The sequence below is a fragment of the Paroedura picta genome, chromosome 2, assembly GCF_049243985.1.
Source record: "Paroedura picta isolate Pp20150507F chromosome 2, Ppicta_v3.0, whole genome shotgun sequence".
In the NCBI taxonomy this organism is placed as follows: Eukaryota; Metazoa; Chordata; class Lepidosauria; order Squamata; family Gekkonidae; genus Paroedura; species Paroedura picta.
The window spans coordinates 158,576,851-158,596,368 of NC_135370.1; the positions used below are offsets into that span (position 1 = coordinate 158,576,851).

Genomic DNA, 19,518 nt, shown 5'->3' on the forward strand with positions numbered 1-19,518 from the left:
TAATAAGAAAGCTTAATGGATGCTGATCATGTTGGTTTTACTGTTTAAATAGAACACCCCTATCAAGATGGAAAACTACCAAGGTACAAAAGTAACACCTACATTCACTGGCCTCAATCGACACAGACATCACCGCCCACCAAAAGTGACAGTAAGACACAGGCTTTTCAAATAAAGCCAAGCATTAAAAAAAAAAAAACCCTGCAATACCACCTATTCCTTTATGGTGAATGATGACTGGACTGTTGGGAGTACAGAATTTAAAAGCCTCATTCAAAAGAATGTATTGAGGCAATAAAATCTAATATACTGGGCTTGGTATTGACCCTCCTCTGAACATATTTGTCTTGGTTATGTGGGAATGCTTGAGGGGGAGAGAGCAGGCGAGATCTCAGGATTGTGATAGCCTTTACTTCTCGGACGTTTGGCTAAGATCAAGTTTAGTGTCTGGCTTTGCCAGTTTCGGTTTTTTTTAAAGGTTATTTATAGCTAGCACCGTTTTTTCATCCTGAAGATGAAACTCAAATACTTTGGCCACCTCATGAGAAGGAAGGACTCCCCGGAGAAGAGCCTAATGCTGGGAGCGATCGAGGGCAAAAGAAGAAGGGGACGACAGAGAATGAGGTGGCTGGATGGAGTCACTGAAGCAAACTTAAATGGACTCCGGGGAATGGTAGAGGACAGAAGGGCTGGAGGATTATTGTCCGTGGGGTCGCGATGGGTCGGACACAACTTCGCACCTAACAACAACAAGCACGGTTTTAAAAAGGAGGGTTAGACAAAGAACTGGCCTTTGGAGAGGAGTCTAGGAAAGGGATTTGGCTACATCATCCTCTCCTATCTCCTATTGGGTCATAAAATCTAAGATAGAGAGTGACGCTTCTCAACTTAAAGGAATATAATGCCCTTTACTAGGACCTACCAACCCTTCACAAGATATTGCGCAAGCTTTTGAGTTCTCCAGAACTCTTCACCAGGCTGGATGTTAAAATGAGACGGGTGGGTGGGTGGATACTTCAACCTGTCTTCTCAGGGTCTTTTCACACACAGGTCGACCACAAGTTATTGGCTCACTGCCTCAACAGGTCCGGGATTAGGGGGACTGCGCTGCAATGGCTGGTCCCCTTTCTCTGGAACCAGACGCAGAGGGTTGCTGTGGGGGATGAGCTGTCGGATCCTTGCAGACTCCTATGTGGGGTACTGCAGGGGGTGATACTCTCCCCCATGATTTTCAACATCCATATGCGCCCTCTAGCCCAGCTAGTCTGGGGCTATGAGCTGGGTTGTCACCAATATGCGGATGACACCCAGCTCTACTTCCTAATGGACAGCCGGCCAGACTCCCCCCCACCCCCCTGAATACATTTGCCAGTTGTTTGGAAGCAGTGGCTGGATGGCTCAGGAAGAGTCGCCTGAAACTCAACCCCTCCAAGATGGAGGTCCTGTAGCTAGGAAGAAGAGGGCAGGATCAGAAATTGCATCTCCCATGCTTGGTCGGTGTGCAATTAACACCTGCACCAGTTGCCAGCAACTTGGGAGTGACCTTTGATGCTTCCTTTTCTATGGAGGCTCAGGTCACAAAGGTAGCCCAGTCGGCATTTTTTCATCTTCACCAAGCCCAGCTACTAGTGCCCTATCTGTCCTCAGACCACTTGGCCATGGTGATCCATGCAACGGTCCCTTCCTGATTAGACTTCTGTAACTCGCTCTACGCAGGTCTGCCCTTAACTCTGATCCAGAAATTATAGCTGGTACAAAATGCAGCTGCTAAGCTCCTCACTAGAATACCATGGAGGAACCATATTCAGGCGGTGCTTCGTCATCTGCACTGGTTACCAGTCTGTTTCCAGGTCAACTTTAAGGTACTGGTACTGACCTTTAAGGCCATACACAGTCTGGATCCTACTTACCTGTGGGACTGCTTTGTTGCTTATGCCCCCCACAGGGCTTTGCGGGAAGGAATCTACTGGTTTTCCCAGCCCCCTGGGATGTTCATCTGGCCTCAACCCAGGCCAGGGCCTTTTCGTTCCTGGTGAAATGAGCTCCCAGAAGAGCTAAGGCCCTGCCGGATTTATCAACTTTCCATAGGGCCTGCAGGCATATGGTCTGCCAGGCATATGGTTGAGCCCAGAGCGGAAATCCAACCCCTCCTGAAGTACATCCTGCATGGCACCTCACTCCCAATGGATGATAACTTGGCCTCCGACTGAACGGGGAGGGAGGGGGAGTGGAGTTATAAGAAGGGGCTATTTTCATCACTTACCACCATTTGTTGGAAGGGATATTTATGGGTTTTTAGCTGTTTTAATGTTTTATTGTATACCACCACGAGTCCATGTGAAAAGCGGCGGTATATAAATCAATCAATCAATAAAATAAAGGTATTCCTGATGTTTAACTGCTGATTTACAGTGGCTTTTCTCTCAGCTTTCCGATGCCCGTTTATTGTCCCTTCATGATTTCCTGGTTGTTTCTCCTTGCTTTTTCATATCAGATCAAAGCTGGTTTGCAAAAGCTCAGAGAAACCGAACAAAAAGGTAGGAAAACAGCAAATGGAACAAAGGATGTGAGGAACTCTGCAGGTGAGCACTCAAGACTACAAGAAAACATCTCTGTGAAAAGACTGTTATTATAACCTGCTGTTGCTTCCCAGCAAAGTAGGAACATAATAAAAGCCTGGTTCAATCAGACAGGTAGTCCATCTGGTTTGGAGAAGGTGCTCCAGCCCCTAAATCATTTGAGTTGCCCTGTTCTTCACTTTTTCCAACTCAGAATATCTTTTTTTGAGATGCAGCAAATCACAACTGTATGGCCACATCATAGATTAGTGCAAAGGCATTACAGTATTGGCTGTTTTATTTGTAATCCCTTTCCTAATAATTGCCAACATGGAATAGAATCATAGAGTTGGAAGGGACCTCAGTGTCATCTGGTCCAACTGGACAACTGCCTGCCCACCATGGTGACCCCAATTCCATGTGATGCCTCCCGCCAAACCAGAATCACTGGCCAATCTAGAGGTTGCTTTTTTCACTGCTTCCGCACTCTGAGTTGACATTTTCATTGAGTGGTCCACTACAACGTCTGGATCCCTCTCCCTGTCTGTCAGAATCCAAACTTCTGTTCTCCAAGCTCAGGCCTTTTTTAGTGTTTCACTTTTCTAGAGAAAATGTCTTTTGTTGACAAGAATGGCAGATGCTGTGGAGATGAAATCTGAGAGGAACTGACATCTGAAAAACTGCAGCAAGCACAGCTGTAGCAACTAAGACCTTTTAGGTCAATGAGTAACCAGCAGGTGGACCAGAGTACTAGGTTCATATCAGCAAAAGTGGTCTCTGAGGTGCCTGAGTTGTGTAAGACTTTAAAGTTTAAAGCCTGGGGTTGAGCCGGAAAATTAATAAGCAATAGGCTTTTCTCTACAGTTGTTCATGCCACAACAAATTCACTTAGTTGCTCATGCCACAGGACTCTTGACATTCTCTGATGCAACAGGCTACAATCTGAGGTAAATTATTTTTAAGACTGTATCTCAGGGCCATTTTCAAGGCATTTTGTCACCATAAATATGATCACTTTGCCACCTCCAACCAATGGTAGTTCCTAAAAAACAGAACATAAACTCATAAAAAATAATCTACAGTCTCTTGTGTTATAAACTAATTAGTTAGTGTAGCAATATTGTAGGTGTGGGTGAGGCCAAGAACATTTTGTGAGTTCTCAGGGGATCTGCAATTTTAATAAACATCTCTTTGAATCACACCTTGCCAAGACAATAGACAACCTTTCTAGAATCTCTGTATCTTGAAACATACTTCAGTATTGATGTTTTATAGGTGACCATTTCCCCAAATTTTGTCTTCCAGGTTTTGGTATGACCACGCCAGCCACCATTGCAGGCAAGCTTTTCCTGATATTTTACGGCCTAGTAGGTTGTGCGGGGACCATTTTGTTTTTCAACCTGTTCCTGGAGCGCTTGATCACCATCATAGCGTATGTCATGAAGTCCTGCCATGAGAGACAACTACGTAGGAAGGGAGTCCTTTCCCAAGATACTCGGCAAACCTCTGTGAACCCGGAAGTGGACAGCCTAGCAGGATGGAAACCCTCTGTGTACTACGTCATGCTTATCTTGTGCCTCGCATCGCTCATCATTTCCTGTTGTGCCTCTGCTATGTACACCCCGATTGAAGGGTGGAGTTACTTTGATTCCCTTTATTTTTGCTTTGTTGCCTTCAGCACTATTGGATTTGGGGACCTGGTCAGTAGCCAGAACGCCCAGTACGATAGCCAGGGCCTTTACCGGTTTGGCAATTTCATCTTCATCCTCATGGGGGTATGCTGCATCTATTCCTTGTTCAACGTGATCTCCATTGTCATTAAACAGTCCATCAACTGGATACTAAAGAAGCTGGAATGCAAGTTCTGCCAGAGATGCCAAAGGAAATTATTTAGGCCGCGAAGGAATGCCGTCGGGCCGGGGACTGCTCCAAACCAGCGCAACATGTCCATTGAGTCAGATGGTGTTCTCGAGAGCGACACGGATGGACGCAGAATGTCTGGGGAGATGATCTCCATGAAAGACCTCTTAAATTCCAACAAAGTGTCACTAGCCATCATGCAGAAACAGTTGTCCGACACGGCCAATGGCTGCCCGAGACAAATGACCTCTGTTTCTAGGCAAAACGGATTTGCTGGTGGGGTTGGTGCTTTGGGAATTATGAATAACAGGCTGGCAGAAACGAGTACAGACAGGTAAATGGCAACACTTGGGCACACCTAAGCAAGAAGAGGATAACTGGAGATGAGAAGTGATCAAAGAATCAGACCTAACGGAGCTGGACATTTACTAGAAGGATTAGCTCAGTTGTTATTGCCTGTCAATATGGATTATTGCTCTTTGCACTAAACCACCTGTCTGCCCTTGCCTTGCAGCCCTTGAGAGAGATGCTTCCTGTGGTGTCATGTTACATAATCGCACCTGTATGCTTCTGCATTTATGCTCAGAACTGAGTGTGGAGAAAGTTACTGGGCTAAAGCTACTTTCATTGTACTGACAAGTCACTTTCATAAGATGATATGCCTATAGTGGCTGGTGAGATGTAGTGCAAAGGATAGTATTGCAATTAATATGGGGGAAAAATTGATCTCCTTGTACAAATGCTGGGATCAGACTCTTCCCCAGCACTGGCACAACCACTGCTGTTGGCTGTTGACCTAGTTCCTTCGTTCGATTGGCTGCTTTCCCGACGTCATCCTGACTGTTTATGCACTGGGAACTTCACTGCCCCACCCCCCTATCAGGAGCACAGATAGGGGGTGGATGAGGTGCACCAGGCCAAATGCTCCCCCATGTGGGTGCAGGAAGAGGTAGGGCAACCTGCCATGACTAAAACTCCAGCCTGCAGCCTGGCATAAAACCTCCAGTGCATAAATGGTCCCTTTGAGCTGCTTATTATCCCACCAGCCCTAGATTGCACTACAGACCCCTACTAACCTTAATAAGAGCTTTTGTCAAGCAGCCTGGCCTCCCATTGGCCAAGGCCTGAAGGCCCCCTTGGAGGATGTTTGCAGTATGCCAAAACAGAATCAGGCTGCTGGATTCTCTGCAGGGATTCCTTTTGCATTCAATTTATATTTCCTTTTCTCTTTTATATCCCTGTTTTTAAAAAATGATAGGTTATCGAAACCTAAAATTAAGCCATTGTATTGCAGGCACAAAAGAACAAGCAATTGATTATCCTTAATTTATAGCTGTGAGGAACAAGTTTTCTTTAAGCTTTGTTTTCCAAATAATATGCCTAAAAATTATGCGTTTCCCATAGTGGAAAAGATTAATGCAGTGTTTCCGCTGCAGAGAAAACAGTACTCTGGGCTGGAAAGCTCAGGAGGCGGCCGCACAAACCAGCAGAGGGTCATTATTCACACTGGTGGGCAGGACTTAAATGGCTGTTTGGATTTTGGTTCAGAAATTAGTGTTCTTAAGCTGCTGGGCCCACAAGTGGGTACCCTACCCAGCTACTGTTCATCTGCATGAACAAAAACCTTGTGCATTGGTGGTAGATCAGTAGTTCTCTACTGTATCTTCACGGATCCCTTTCTGCACACAACAGAATTCTGCATTGTGCTGCATGAACAGAAGACATAGCAAATCTGCATGCAGCAGCATCCCCTATAGGGTTGCCTATGGGTTCTTGAAGCCGCCTTATATGGTATCAGATAATTGAACTGACAGCAAATCTCCAGAATCCCCCCCAAAAACTATTTTTCCTTCTTTTTTTAAGCGGAGCTATGAAGGATTGAACCTGCAAAGTTCCACTCGCAAAGCACGTACCACTGAGTTATGGCCCGTTCTTAGGACTAAAGCTGAGAGACAGCAACTTGCCTCAGGCCATCTAGAAGAAGAAGAAGAAGAGTTGGTTCTTCTATGCCACTTTCCAGAAGGAGTCTCAAAGCGGCTTACAGTTGCCTTCCCTTTCCTCTCCCCACAACAGACACCCTGTGGGGTAGGTGAGGCTGAGAGAGCCCTGATATTCCTGCTTGGTCAGAATAGTTTTATCAGTGCCGTGGCGAGCCCAAGGTCACCCAGCTGGCTGCATGTGGGGGAGTGCAGAATCGAACCCGGCATGCCAGATTAGAAGTCCACACTCCTAACCACTACACCAAACTGGCTCTCTACACCAAACGGGCTCTAGCAAATTCGTGGCAGAATTGCACTGAAGACATCTGGGGTCACAGCTCAATCTCTTTGTCCACACAATAGTTCTTAGTGTGTGGACAGAACCATTGTTTCCACACATAAGAATGAGACAAGGCATGTGTCTTTGGTAAGGCACCTAAGTATAAATCCAGATTTAAATCGGGCATCCGAGCTTTAAAGCTTCAGTGCCTACGAAGGCACCATTTTGAAAGCTGGAACTATGTTTCTTGTCGCCCATGTCAATTGACAGATCCCAGAAGATCGGCTGCTGTCTGAAACAGAGTCCAAACAACTGTGATTGTAAAACAGCCATGGAATGCACATCAAATTAGATTTACCATTTACAGTTAAATTGCAGCACGTGTTGGCAAATTAACACAGCAACAGGGCACAACCTGATTAAAGGTTTATTTAGAAATTAACATCCTTGATAGGAAAGAGGAAAGGCAGAGATAGGTTCCTAACTCCAGGTCTAGCTGAGAGAACAGGGTGAGACTTAAGGCCGTTTCCGCACTGGAGGCTTTGTGCTGGGCTGCAGGCTGGAGTTTGAATCCAGATGGGTCGCCCCACCTTTTCCTGTTCCCGCACGGGGCAGCATTTGATCTGGCGCACCGCGTCCGCTTTGGATTTGTGCTGCCGCACGGGGAGCCATTGCAGCGAATTTTCCAGTGCGGAAACGGCCTTCCAAGGAGGAGGAAATTACCCTAAGAATAGCAGTCTCGAGGCAGACAAGGAATGACACCTTGAAGGAGAGAAGGTGCTGACCTCACAGTCCTATCTATTTGACTCCTTGCTGCCCCCTGCAGGGTCTTCTCCTCTTCTTTGTACACCAGACATGGCCTTTTCACCAGCATGCAACAGAGCAAGAGACAGAAAAATGAACGTGGGATTCAGATTATTCAACCAGCTTCTTTTTAACTGTACTCCAAATGGGGAAGATCTCAAATTGGTGAGAAGGCAGTGTTATTCCTCAGGGATCAGGGCTTGTCTTACTGCATATTTCCATTAACAGCCACATGTGGGAGTGTGTTGCTGGAACTTGAATATGTCTCCCACGTTGGAAGCCAGTGTGAATTCAGTAAAGATCAAGAAATTATGCAGCATTCCTTGGGTGACTTTCTGAATCGCGGTAACAGAAATGACGTGGAATTCAGCCTTGTAAAATGACAGGTCATGCATTTGGGAGCAAATATTAAAGGGTTTTGTTACCAGTTTCGAGAGTCGTTGCCTAAGAACTATTTATTAACAGATCTTAATTGACAGCGGGTTGCAGCCACAAGAAGAGCAAATGCAAGTTTGGAGGTGTTATGTAAGGCATAACTAACAACACAAGCCTTTAATAGCATATAAAAGTACAATATAAGAAGGGAAAGTGCAAAAGGATCCACTGCTAGTGAAAACAAAGGCAAAGATCATGCTTTAGGGTAGGACATAATACATTCACGATTTCTCATGGCAAGATATAAAAACTTTGCAACTGGTTCAATTATATCAGGGTTCTGGGATGTCAAAAGAAACTGAGTCTTTCTTTCATCCAAATGCAGTTCTCTTTTACACAGCAGTGAGTTAAGAAATTTAGTTTGGATCGAAGAATAAAATGGACTGTAAGTGGATTGTAAGCCATGACTTCTACGGGTAAGGCATAACTAGTAGATGAATTTTAATACCTTTTTATGGTTTCATTTTGTTTCCCTGCCATCACTGCAGAGGCATTCACACTGACAATAAAGCAGGGAGAGTCAAACTGCGGCCCTCCAGATGTCCATGGACTACAATTCCCAGGAGCCCCTGCCAGCAAATGCTGGCAGGGGCTCCTGGGAATTGTAGTCCATGGACATCTGGAGGGCCGCAGTTTGACTACCCCTGCAATAAAGTGTCCACATGGGAATTTTGGACACACTTCCTTTCAGCAGTCACTCTTGTCCCTTCATTTCGCCATCCCCATCAGGTCACTGGAGGGCTGCCTGGAGGGTAGGGAAGGGGACAGGCCTGTAGCTCATTATAACCATCTGTGACCACCATGTACTAGTTCCTATGAATCCCTGGTCTTATTTTTAAAAAGCAGAACTAGGTTTCTAGTCCCTTGGGTCCCAAAGAAAAGGACTAATTTACTTTTTCCCCAAGTGAAAACTGGGGATTCAGAGAAGCTCCTCGATCAGAGTAACACTATTGCGTCGTAGCAGCATGACTATTGCCATTTTGTAAAGCTTTCTAGCAAAGCTGTACGAAAATGGGTGGCAATAAAGGGGGCTGGCAGAAGCACCTTTAAAAATGCATAATTTCCTGTCCAGTTTGCCTATATGCTCCAAATACATTCTCTCCACAAAGATTGTACTGAACCAAGTTGGAGGGAAAAAATGTATTGAAGATGAGGAGAGTCTGGAAAGAGGATTATTAGAGGATGACATCACGTATATTAAGGTACGACGCAATAATGTTACTCTGATCGAGGAGCTTCTCTGAATCCCCAGTTTTCACTTTGGGGAAAAAGTAAATTAGTCCTTTTCTTTGGGACCGGTCAGTCCTGGAGGAGATCAGCCCTGCCTGCTCCTTAGAAGGCCAGATCCTGAAGATGAAACTCAAATACTTTGGCCACCTCATGAGAAGGAAGGACTCCCTGGAGAAGAGCCTAATGCTGGGAGTGATCGAGGGCAAAAGAAGAAGGGGACAACAGAGAATGAGGTGGCTGGATGGAGTCACTGAAGCAGTCGGTGCGAACTTAAATGGACTCCGGGGAATGGTAGAGGACAGGAAGGCCTGGAGGGTCATTGTCCATGGGGTCGCGATGGGTCGGACACGACTTCGCACCTAACAACAACAATATTAAGGTGACCAGATTTTAACATTGGTAAAGTGGGACACCATTGACCGGGGGGGTTCTTGATTAAAAATTGGGTCTATATGGAGCAACAAAAAGTTTCATAGAACGCATAGAAAGCAAAAATAGTATTGTAATATATATATTTTAAATTTCAACATAAGTACAGTTTGCCAGGTACCCCCAGATGTCCCTCCAAAAGTGGGACAATCTGGTTACCTTACATATATGCTTCAACCCCCCCCCCAAGCATTGTGGGTTAAAAACTGAAGCAGAGGGAAATCTCTGTGTTAATGCTTTCTACCTTTGAGAGTTCTTTACTACAAAAGCCAGCATAGCATAATGTTTGGATGGTTCAGCCCAAACTGACTGAGGCTGTGCAATAAATGGTTCACAAATGAATTCGTTCTCCACCTGTTTCACAGCCTTCGGTGATGATAATGACAAGGTTTTGATTAGGAAAGATGGACATTCTTAATTTTACTAAGTGAAACTACCCAAGTGCTCATAATTAACAGATGACAAGTTAAGTGAGAACTGCATTGTGATAAGAGAAACAAGGAAACAGGAAATTGGGTAGGTTGATAATGATTGGAAGAAGAGATTTTACATTAGAGAGCAGCAGAATGTCAGGGTTCAATGAAAGAAGAAGAGTTGGATTTTATGCCCCGCTTTTCTCTAGCAGGAGTCTCACCTTCCCTTCCTCTCCCCACAACAGGCACCCTGTGAGGTAGGTGGGGCTGAGAGAGCTCTGATGTTACTGCTTTGTGAGAACAGCACTATGAGGACTGACGAGCCCAAGCTCACCCAGCTGGCTGCATGCAGAGGAGCGGGGAATCACACCTGGTTCACCAGATCAGAAGCCATCACTCTTAATCACTCAGCCACTACACCCCGCTGGCTCTCGAGGGGCATGAGCAGTGGGAAAGGCAAAGAATCAGAGCCACAAACTGACTCCATTTACATTGTGAAAAGCCATTAAAACATATAATGACAGTTGAGCATAAACTGCATCAATAAGTGAAACCTTAATTAAAGAAAAAGCAAAACATTTTTCTGACACACCTTGGGTGGCAGTCCTTGTGTTGCCGTCCCAACTTAAACAATTTCTTACTAATAACAGTGGGCCACCAAACAGACACTAGTTCAAAGACAGATCCTACAAGAAATAAGGATACCAGCTGTGTCCCAATATAAGTGATGCTCAGCCTTGTTGATCTCATGAGCATGTCTGAAACTGAGGTAACGGGCACCACAACAAAATGGCTGACATGTAGTGGGTGGGACCAGTTACAAAATGGCTGCCACAAGGGCTGTGTTCAATCTCAAAGCATGGCAAGATTCCACAAAAAGTTTAAAGCCAAGGGTCTTATAATAGGGCAGTTGTTTCTGAATGATCTAGATGAGGGGGTGGAGGGACTACTCATCAAGTTTGCCGATGACACCAAATTGGGAGGACTGGTAACTACTCCAGATAGAGACAGAATTCAATGATATCTGAACACAATGGAAAATTGGGCAAATGAAAACAAGATGCAATTTAATAAAGATAAGTGTAAAGTTCTGCATCTAGGTCAGAAAATGAAAAACATACCTACTGGATGAGGGATGCGCTTCTAGGTAATACTGTGTGTGAACGAGACCTTGGGGTACTTGTGGATTGTAAGCTAAACATGAGCAGACAGTGTGATGCAGCGGTAAAAAAGGCAAATGCCATTTTGGGCTGTATAAACAGGGGCATCACATCAAAATCACAAGATGTCATAGTCCCATTGTATACGGCACTGGTCAGACCACACCTGGAGTACTGTGTGCAGTTCTGGAGGCCTCACTTCAAGAAGGACGTGGATAAAATTGAAAGGCTTCAGAGGAGAGCGACGAGGATGATCTGGGGCCAAGGGACCAAGCCCTATGAAGATAGGTTGAGGAATGTTCTGCCTGGACAAAAGGATGCTGAGAGGGGACATGATAGCCCTCTTTAAGTATTTGAAAGGTTGTCACTTGGAGGAGGGCAGGATGCTGTTTACGTTGGCTGCAGAGGAGAGGACACGCAGTAATGGGTTTAAACTACAAGTACAACGATACAGGGTAGATATCAGGAAAAATTTTTTCACAGTCAGAGTAGTTCAGCAGTGGAATCGGCTGCCTAAGGAGGTGGTGAGCTCCCCCTCACTGGCAGTCTTCAAGCAAAGGTTGGATACACACTTTTCTTGGATGCTTTAGGACAGTGGTCCCCAACCTTTTTATCACCGGGGACCACTCAACGCCGGGGACCACTCACTGGGGGCCACTCAACACCTTTTAATGAGGCCTGGGGGGGGGGGTAGTTTACTCCTCTACTTTCAACCACTGCCCTAACGCTCTCTGATCGCTATGGTAATGTTTAAACATCCCTTCAAAATAAGTTACAGACACGCCACAACAATGAACATAAGGAACATTTTATTTTAATGGAAATTTTAACTCATGACAATGACAAATCAATGGGAAGCCTGAGCTTGTTTCTCTGCAACGAGATAGTCCCATCTGGGAGTGATGGGAGACAATGACACCCAAAGTGTGTTGTAAAGGGCCGGGGGGAATGAAGTAAAGGGCCGGGGGGGGGGGAGAGAAGGCGTCCTTCGGGGCCCACCTCCAATTAGTCGAAGAACCACATGTGGTCCGCAGCCCACAGGTTGGGGATCGCTACTTTAGGATGCTTTGGGCTGATCCTACATTGAGCAGGGGGTTGGACTAGATGGCCTGTATGGCCCCTTCCAACTCTATGATTCTATGATTCTGTGAATGGGTGCTCTCTGCAGACACAAAGAGATGCCTCCTGGATTCTTCTCAAGCAGCTCTGTTTTTAGTGAAGTGGGGGAAAGCCAGGACTGTCTTTTAGCTTGCTTTGTCAGATGTTTTGTGGAAAGAGAAAGTGGCACCAAGAAACCTATAGCTGAATGCTGTGGCACCCACTGGGAAATCACTGCAATGTGCACTTTGGCAGTGCTATCACACCTTAAAATATCAGCTCTACCATTTCTGGTTCATGAACTTGCTCAACCTTCAATGCAGTACGTAACACCATGTGCACCTTCTGCAAAGGGCAAACTGGTCAGTTCCTATGGAAAAGCATAAATTGATAGAAATTGCAATCTTCAGAAATCAGTGGAAGAACAATTTAACATTGGTAACATTGTTTTGCTAATTTAAAGTCCTAGAATAGAACCACAGAGTTGGAAGAGGCTATATAGGCATCTAGTCTTCAAAGGAGAAATCTTGTGTGAAAGAACTGAATTAATTAAGAAGTCTAACACAAGCTTTGTCCACAGGGCTGAAAACCACTCGGGATTTCGTAATTGCCTTAGGTGTTTACTCTTTTATTTTAATAAAATCTTCGATTCTCCATCCATTACAGGTAGTAACCTGCATAGCACAACAAACAAACGGTCTCTGTTCTTTTTCCATTAGATTTGAGCCTTGCGTAATGTGCAGGTCTTTCCTGCAAACAAAACCAAACAAGCTGTGTTGTATGTCCACTTTAAAAGCTGTTTGAACAATAATTTCCTTCTCTGGAGTTTTATGGTAGTCAAATGGTTTCCATGATAGACTGCAAGACAGAATCGGGAAACGGCTAATGGAATTTTAAAATATCATTTTCTAAGGGAGAAGGAAAGGAAAGTGTAATGAAAATATCCTAACCTCATGTTGTTCCCAAAGTCCTCTAGCAACAATACCCAGGTGTTTTCAGTTCCCACAGGCAGGCATGGCAGAAACTGCAAACATTTAACCATCTACCAGCTTGGGCAGATCAACTATCACCCTTCTCTGTTCAGTTTTGCTCTCTCTTTCTCTCCCTCTCTCTCTCAACTTTTTTAAAGAGGCAATTTTTAAAAATCTCATCAGTCTAGGTAGGTTGCAGATAGGGTTTCCATCTCTGGTTGAGGAATTTCCTGGATATTTGGGGGTGGAGCTAGAGGTGGGACCTCAGTTAGATATCATGCCCTAGACCAGGGGTAGTCAACCTGTGGTCCTCCAGATGTCCATGGACTATAATTCCCATGAGCCCCTGCCAGCGACCGCTGGAGGACCACAGGTTGACTACCCCTGCCCTAGACATCACCCTCCAAAGCAGCCATTTCCTCCAGGTGAACCGTTCTTTGAATTCTGGAGATCAATTGTAATACTAGGAGATCTTCAGGAACTACCTGGAGTTTTGTAGGGATGCCAGCCTTTGGGGGGGGGGGGCAAAGGCTGGCATCCTGTCATGACACTGTAGGATTTTTAAAAGAAACTTGTGCTTTTACTATAGAGATTTTTGAAATTCACAGTGTTGTGATTTCACTCCCTATTCTGAAAGAGCAAGTGAATTCCACATGTTTATTCCTTCCCATTTCCCACCTACTGTTTCACTGAATGAGGGCAGGGGAAAAGGGAATATGGAGATCTCTGCCATTACTGGATAAGTTGTAATCCTTCCTGTCACTCATAAAAGCGATGGTAAGTTGTCAACAAGTTTCCATTTAGAAACAACAGTAGCAGGAATCCACCTCTACCTGTGTGTGCCAACTAAAGGCCACATAATTGCATCCCATCAACACCGTTACCTCAGTCACATTGATGAATGTTGCTCTTTAGATGCACCCTGAAACTATAGGTAGGTTGTAGACAACATCCTTCATACTAAAGCCAGCTGCCTGGAAGTTGTGACAACGTGGCTCAAGCCCAGTATACCTGAGGGACCGCCTTTCTGCCTACACTCCTTAAAGAGCTCTGCACTCCACCACTTGATCGCAACCAGGGCCAGAGCCTTTTCTGTCCTGGCCCCCACCTGGTGGAACAAGTTCCCAGAGGAGATCAGGGCCCTAGCGGAACTAAAACATTTCCACAGGGCCTTCAAAAGGAAGCTCCTCCACCAGGCATTTGGTTGAGGTCGACCAAAACTAAACAGAGCCTACTCGGCCTCTCAACCTTCCTCTCTTGAACCCATATGACTGAGCTGACCAAACATGAGTCTGTTGGATAGTCTACTCCGTTAGAATACTATCTTGTTTATTCTTATTACTGTTGCCTTTCATTCATTATAATCACTCAGTTTGATGTACTGTTCTTGTTTACATTTCACGTGAACCACCCTGAGCCTTAGGGGAGGGTGGTATATAAATGTAATAAATAAGGTCGCCAGTATAAGAAATTGTTGCAGGGGACTGATGCAGCCCATCATTTAGTTATCCCCAAAAGTAAGGGGAAACAGATTGCCATTCTGGCTAGGAAGTTGAGCCCTGACTAATTTCATTAAGATGGTCCAAAATAGCACAATCAATGTTTAGCGATTACCTGGCCACAAAAATGGCTGCCAGGGACTGAAGCTGACTGGTAACTGAAACTATGGATGGATTCCCCCTCAGAGTACTGTATTCACAGAAGTTCCTGTTAATCATTGTAATCATTCACATAATCAAGGCGCTAGTTGATGTTCAGTTATTGGCTGCTTCCAAAGCAGCTATTTTAGTCTGGAAATGAGCTGTAAAACTGGGGGATGGGCATTCCTAGTTCTGAGTGACCCAGGTTAGAATTATAGAATCATAGAGTTGGAAGGGGCCACACAGGCCATCTAGTCCAACCCCCTGCTCAACGCAGGATCAGCCCAAAGCATCCTAAAGCATCCAAGAAAAGTGTGTATCCAACCTTTGCTTGAAGACTGCCAGTGATGGTTCAAATGTCCCGTCTGCCATGAAGCTCACTGGGTAACCTTGGGCCAGTCATTTTCTCTCAGGCTAAACTAACTCACAGGGTTGTTGTGAGGATAAAATAAAGGAGACAAAAATGAGGTAAGCTACTTTGGGCCCCACTGGGGAAGGAGGCAGGGTATATACCTCTGGAAATGGCAGTATATAAGCATAATAATAAATGAAACAATAAATAAAGGTTTGTTGTGAGGATAAAAATGAAGGACAGATAGCCATGCACAGCTGCCCTGAGATATTTGGAGTGAGTAAAAATATACAAAATAAATAGATTAGCTGTGAGAGTACTAAATATCTATTAGGTAAGTAAAGAGGTGAGAATCTCATGTAATTAGGCAGTAATGGATTAGGGGAGAGCTCTGCCCAGCTCCTTATGCAAAGCATAGCTGGGATCAGGGCTTACCTGTAAAAGTATCTGAGTTGATGGCATGGTTGGTGCAATGTGAGACTAAGGTAGATCTTATTATTAGTTTCTGCTGATAGTTTTTGGTAGCTCTTGTGAAAGATGCCATATTGACTCGCTTAGATTTTGGTGCACGCAGAATTAGACCTCCTGGCTTGGGAAGGATCAAACTGAGAGTCAACACAGCAAGCTCTTCAGAGCTTCCATTCTGTTCTAAAATAACCTGACAGTGTTAAAAGCAAAAACAAACTCCTGTATGGAATTAACTGGACAAATGCGCAATTTCTGTGGCTGACAGCCAAAGAGCTACTACAGTCATATCCAAGGGCCCAGTGGGATATTTCTTGGAAGAGCAGACCTCCATTTCATATCAAAAAATGTTTTTGAAAGTCCCTTCAGTTGCTTTGTGCCATTGGGGAATGGAGTGAGAAGCTGCTGAAAAACACAGAACCAGAACCAGCTAACACATGCAGAACTAGTAGCAAAGCTCCTTGTACCTGACATATTTATGGAACACGTTAAAGGAACACATCTATACACCTATGGGGTTCCCTACAATTGGATGACATCTATTATGCCAATTAAAGGTGACTGACTGACTGATAGCTACATCTGCTGCCATTTATTTGTTTAACCACAGCAATACTGTTAAACAGCTCTCAGGGAGAGCAGACTGTTACTCAGATGCGAAAGATGGAAAGAATATAGGGCTCTTAGTTCTCTGACAAGTGTGGGGGATTCCATGCTCTGAGATCTTTTCCCCCACCACTACCTATCTGTTCATAAAAGGCTGCCATATAGAGGATGGAGCAGAGTGGGAAGGACCAGAACCAATGGGATGAAATTAATGCAAAAGAAATTCCATCTAAACATCAGGAAGAAGTTCCTGACAGAGCGGTTTCTCAGTGGAACAGGATTCCTTGGGAGGTGGTAGGTTCTCCATCTTTTGAATTTTTTAAACAGAGGCTGGAGAACCATCTGACGGAAAGGCTGATTCTGTGAAGGTTCAAAGAGGTGGCAGGTTAAAGTGGATGAGCGATAGGGTTGTGAGTGTCCTGCATAGTGCAGGGGGTTGGACTAGATGACCCAGGAGGTACCTTCCAACTCTATGATTCTAATTATAAACACAGTTCCAGGCAAGGAAAAGAAAAAGGTACATAGTTCCAGTTTCTCAGTCTATCTCTAACAGACCATCACATCCAATTGTACTTTGAACATGGTATCATTTGATAAAAACTGAATTCTCCAAACTCATTGGAAAGAGTCTACATTGTCTTGGGGTACATTTGTGGCTAGAATATGCCCTTTCCCAGGAAGCTCTTTCCTGTTAAGGGCCCTTGTTTCTTCAGACACTTGATTGCAGTCCCCTGCACACACAGACCACACAAATGATTGATCTACATAATGGCCTGGAGATCATTTCCTTTGAATAATACCAATTAACCAAGGAGTTACTGTACAGCAAGTAGACTGAGAATAAAAACTGAGCACAATAGAGATACCTGTCTCCCAGGGAGACCTTTGAGTTAGATGTATTGCAAAAGTTTTAAATGTATTAATTACTTGACTTTGCTCATTTTTCACAAGGGAAAAAATGAAGATAAAACATTCTCATCTTTTCCACTAAAAGTGAGGCCCTGCAATAATACACAGTGAACCCCCAGCTCAGTCACTACAGTTAAGGACAAGTGTCATGTTCAATAACTTTGTAAGGAATGTCAATAAATTATTTTCAGAGGTGTGAAGAATGTGTTGAAAAAAATTGAATTTTGGTCTGGGTTTTCCGCTCAGCTCTCCCTGCTCTCTCCCACCAAGAGAGCTGGTGGGGAAGGAGCAGCAGCCTCCAGTCTGCTTTTAAAGCAGGCCCCACAGCTGGTAGGTAGATAGGTAGGTGTATGTAATCCATGCTGGATTCTGGAAATCATTGGTAGTGGGGATCACTTGGGCATGGTGAGTTCCTGAATTGTGCAGGAAGTTGGACTAGATGACCCTGGAGGTCTCTTCCAACTCTATGATTCACAGCTGGTAGGTAGGTAGATATATGTGTGCGTATGTGTGTGTATATACACACACTCCAGCGGCCCAGGAGGAGCAGGAGGAGGAGCAGGCCACTCAGAGGACTCACCGCATCGGCTGGCAGTTCAGTCTATGCAGTGATTCCCCGGCCAGGCGAAGCAGCCAATGGGGAGCCGCTCTTTGCGCGGCTCCCCATTGGCTTCTTGGCCCGGGATGGACACTCAGAGGGCCCAATCAGGAGCCGCAAAGCGGCTCCTGATTGGGCCCTCTGAGTTTTTATACTGGACAGGGCCCGCCCTAACTCCTCTCAGACAGCCCTTACTCGATTATTTATTCCGTGGTGCCCCGCGCCGCGGAGAGGTTTAAAGATATGTATATAAGTGTGTGTATCAATCAATCAATGATTGAGTGAGAAATGAGTGGTACAAGTACCATATTATGTACTTTGCATTCTTCGTTTTCACACTTTTTACCTGCAAAGAGCCGTCGCATGTTGAAGGGCCCTTGTCTATCTGTCGTACAAGCTCTGCCTTCTGCAAAAGGTTCTGGAAGCTAGTCTTGCTTGCATGCTCCCTTCACGGAGGTCGCTGACCATACCTACTGGCCATCTCCACATCCTTCCTGTATTGTACATGAAGGCTCTCCATCAGAGGCACCTTGCAAGTACTATTCTCACCTTTTTAGCTCATGGAGTGGATAACGTAGATGCATATTTTAGAAGTAAAACTGGACTAGGGAGAGATCATGCTAAAACTCATAGGATTCAGAACAGCAAGACATGGTTTAAAAATTTTAATCACTTCTTTTTCCATTTCTTTTTTAGCCTCTCAGACACATGGGAATAAACCTACAATGCTTCACTGCTTTTCTGAGATAGCAGCAGGGCATTCAAATGCTGAAACAAGGAGTAGCTGCATACCTTGTTGCTGATTGTCCTTTTATAGGTGCAAATGTTATTCAACATCTTGTGTCTGCCCCCTCCCCACACCCACCTGCCCCCTTTCTTTTGCTTTGGCTTAGACAAGATCAATGCGCGCCTATCAGGCAGGGACTGCACATAGAACTTGACCTTTGGCAAGAGACCTTTACCCACCGTGCTTGCCAGTTGCTATTTGCAGTCCCAGCTGGTCATGCTTCAAACCACCCGATCAATATGGATGTGAAGGGGCTGTTCTCTCTATTGAGTAAATTGATAGAGCTGTGGCTTCCCTGGGTCTGGGGATTACTTCCACAGGGGTGTCAAAATAGAACCATACAACAAACCCTGCTAGGTCAGATTAAGGATCCGTCTTTTCCACATTTCTGCCCAGCCACAATTACGGTATGCAATTGGTCCACAGGACCTGATAGACAGAAAAACACTGGCTCTGAATCCCCATTTAGTTATCATGCCTAAGAATGTTCATTAATTTATATCCTGCTTTTCTCCCACAGTGGGATCCATAGTCACTTATACCACTGTTCTCTCTGTTGGAGAGTTTAGATTTGCAGAGAGAAGCTCAGCACCAAACTGCTTAAAAGAATAAAATAGTTTTATTTAGGAGAGAACCAACTTTGTATAGGAAAGAAAAAAATAGAGATTCCTAATTTTCTAACTGCCCTGTTCTGTTGTTCAAACGGTCTGTTCTGTTCTGGAGACAAGCAGGGAGGAAGTGTGCTCAAATCATAGAATCACAGAATCATAGAGTTGGAAGGGGCCATACAGGCCATCTAGTCCAACCCCCTGCTCAACGCAGGCTCAGCCCTAAGTATCCTAAAGCATCCAAGAAAAGTGTGTATCCAATCTTTGCTTGAAGACTGACAGTGAGGGGGAGCTCACCACCTCCTTAGGCAGCCGATTCCACTGCTGAACTGCTCT

At 44.9% G+C, this 19,518-nt stretch overlaps 1 protein-coding gene across 1 annotated transcript in view; it reads left to right on the forward strand.

Annotated features, from left to right (window-relative positions):
* Nucleotides 1–7,773, forward strand: part of KCNK13 (potassium two pore domain channel subfamily K member 13) — a 73,382-nt gene extending 65,609 nt beyond the window's left edge. The window contains exon 2 of the mRNA XM_077323474.1: nt 3,864–7,773. Within this exon, the coding sequence (XP_077179589.1) occupies nt 3,864–4,756 (893 nt within the window). The 3' untranslated portion in view covers nt 4,757–7,773. The remainder of the gene's footprint in view (nt 1–3,863) is intronic.
* The last annotated feature ends 11,745 nt before the right edge of the window (nt 7,774–19,518 follow it).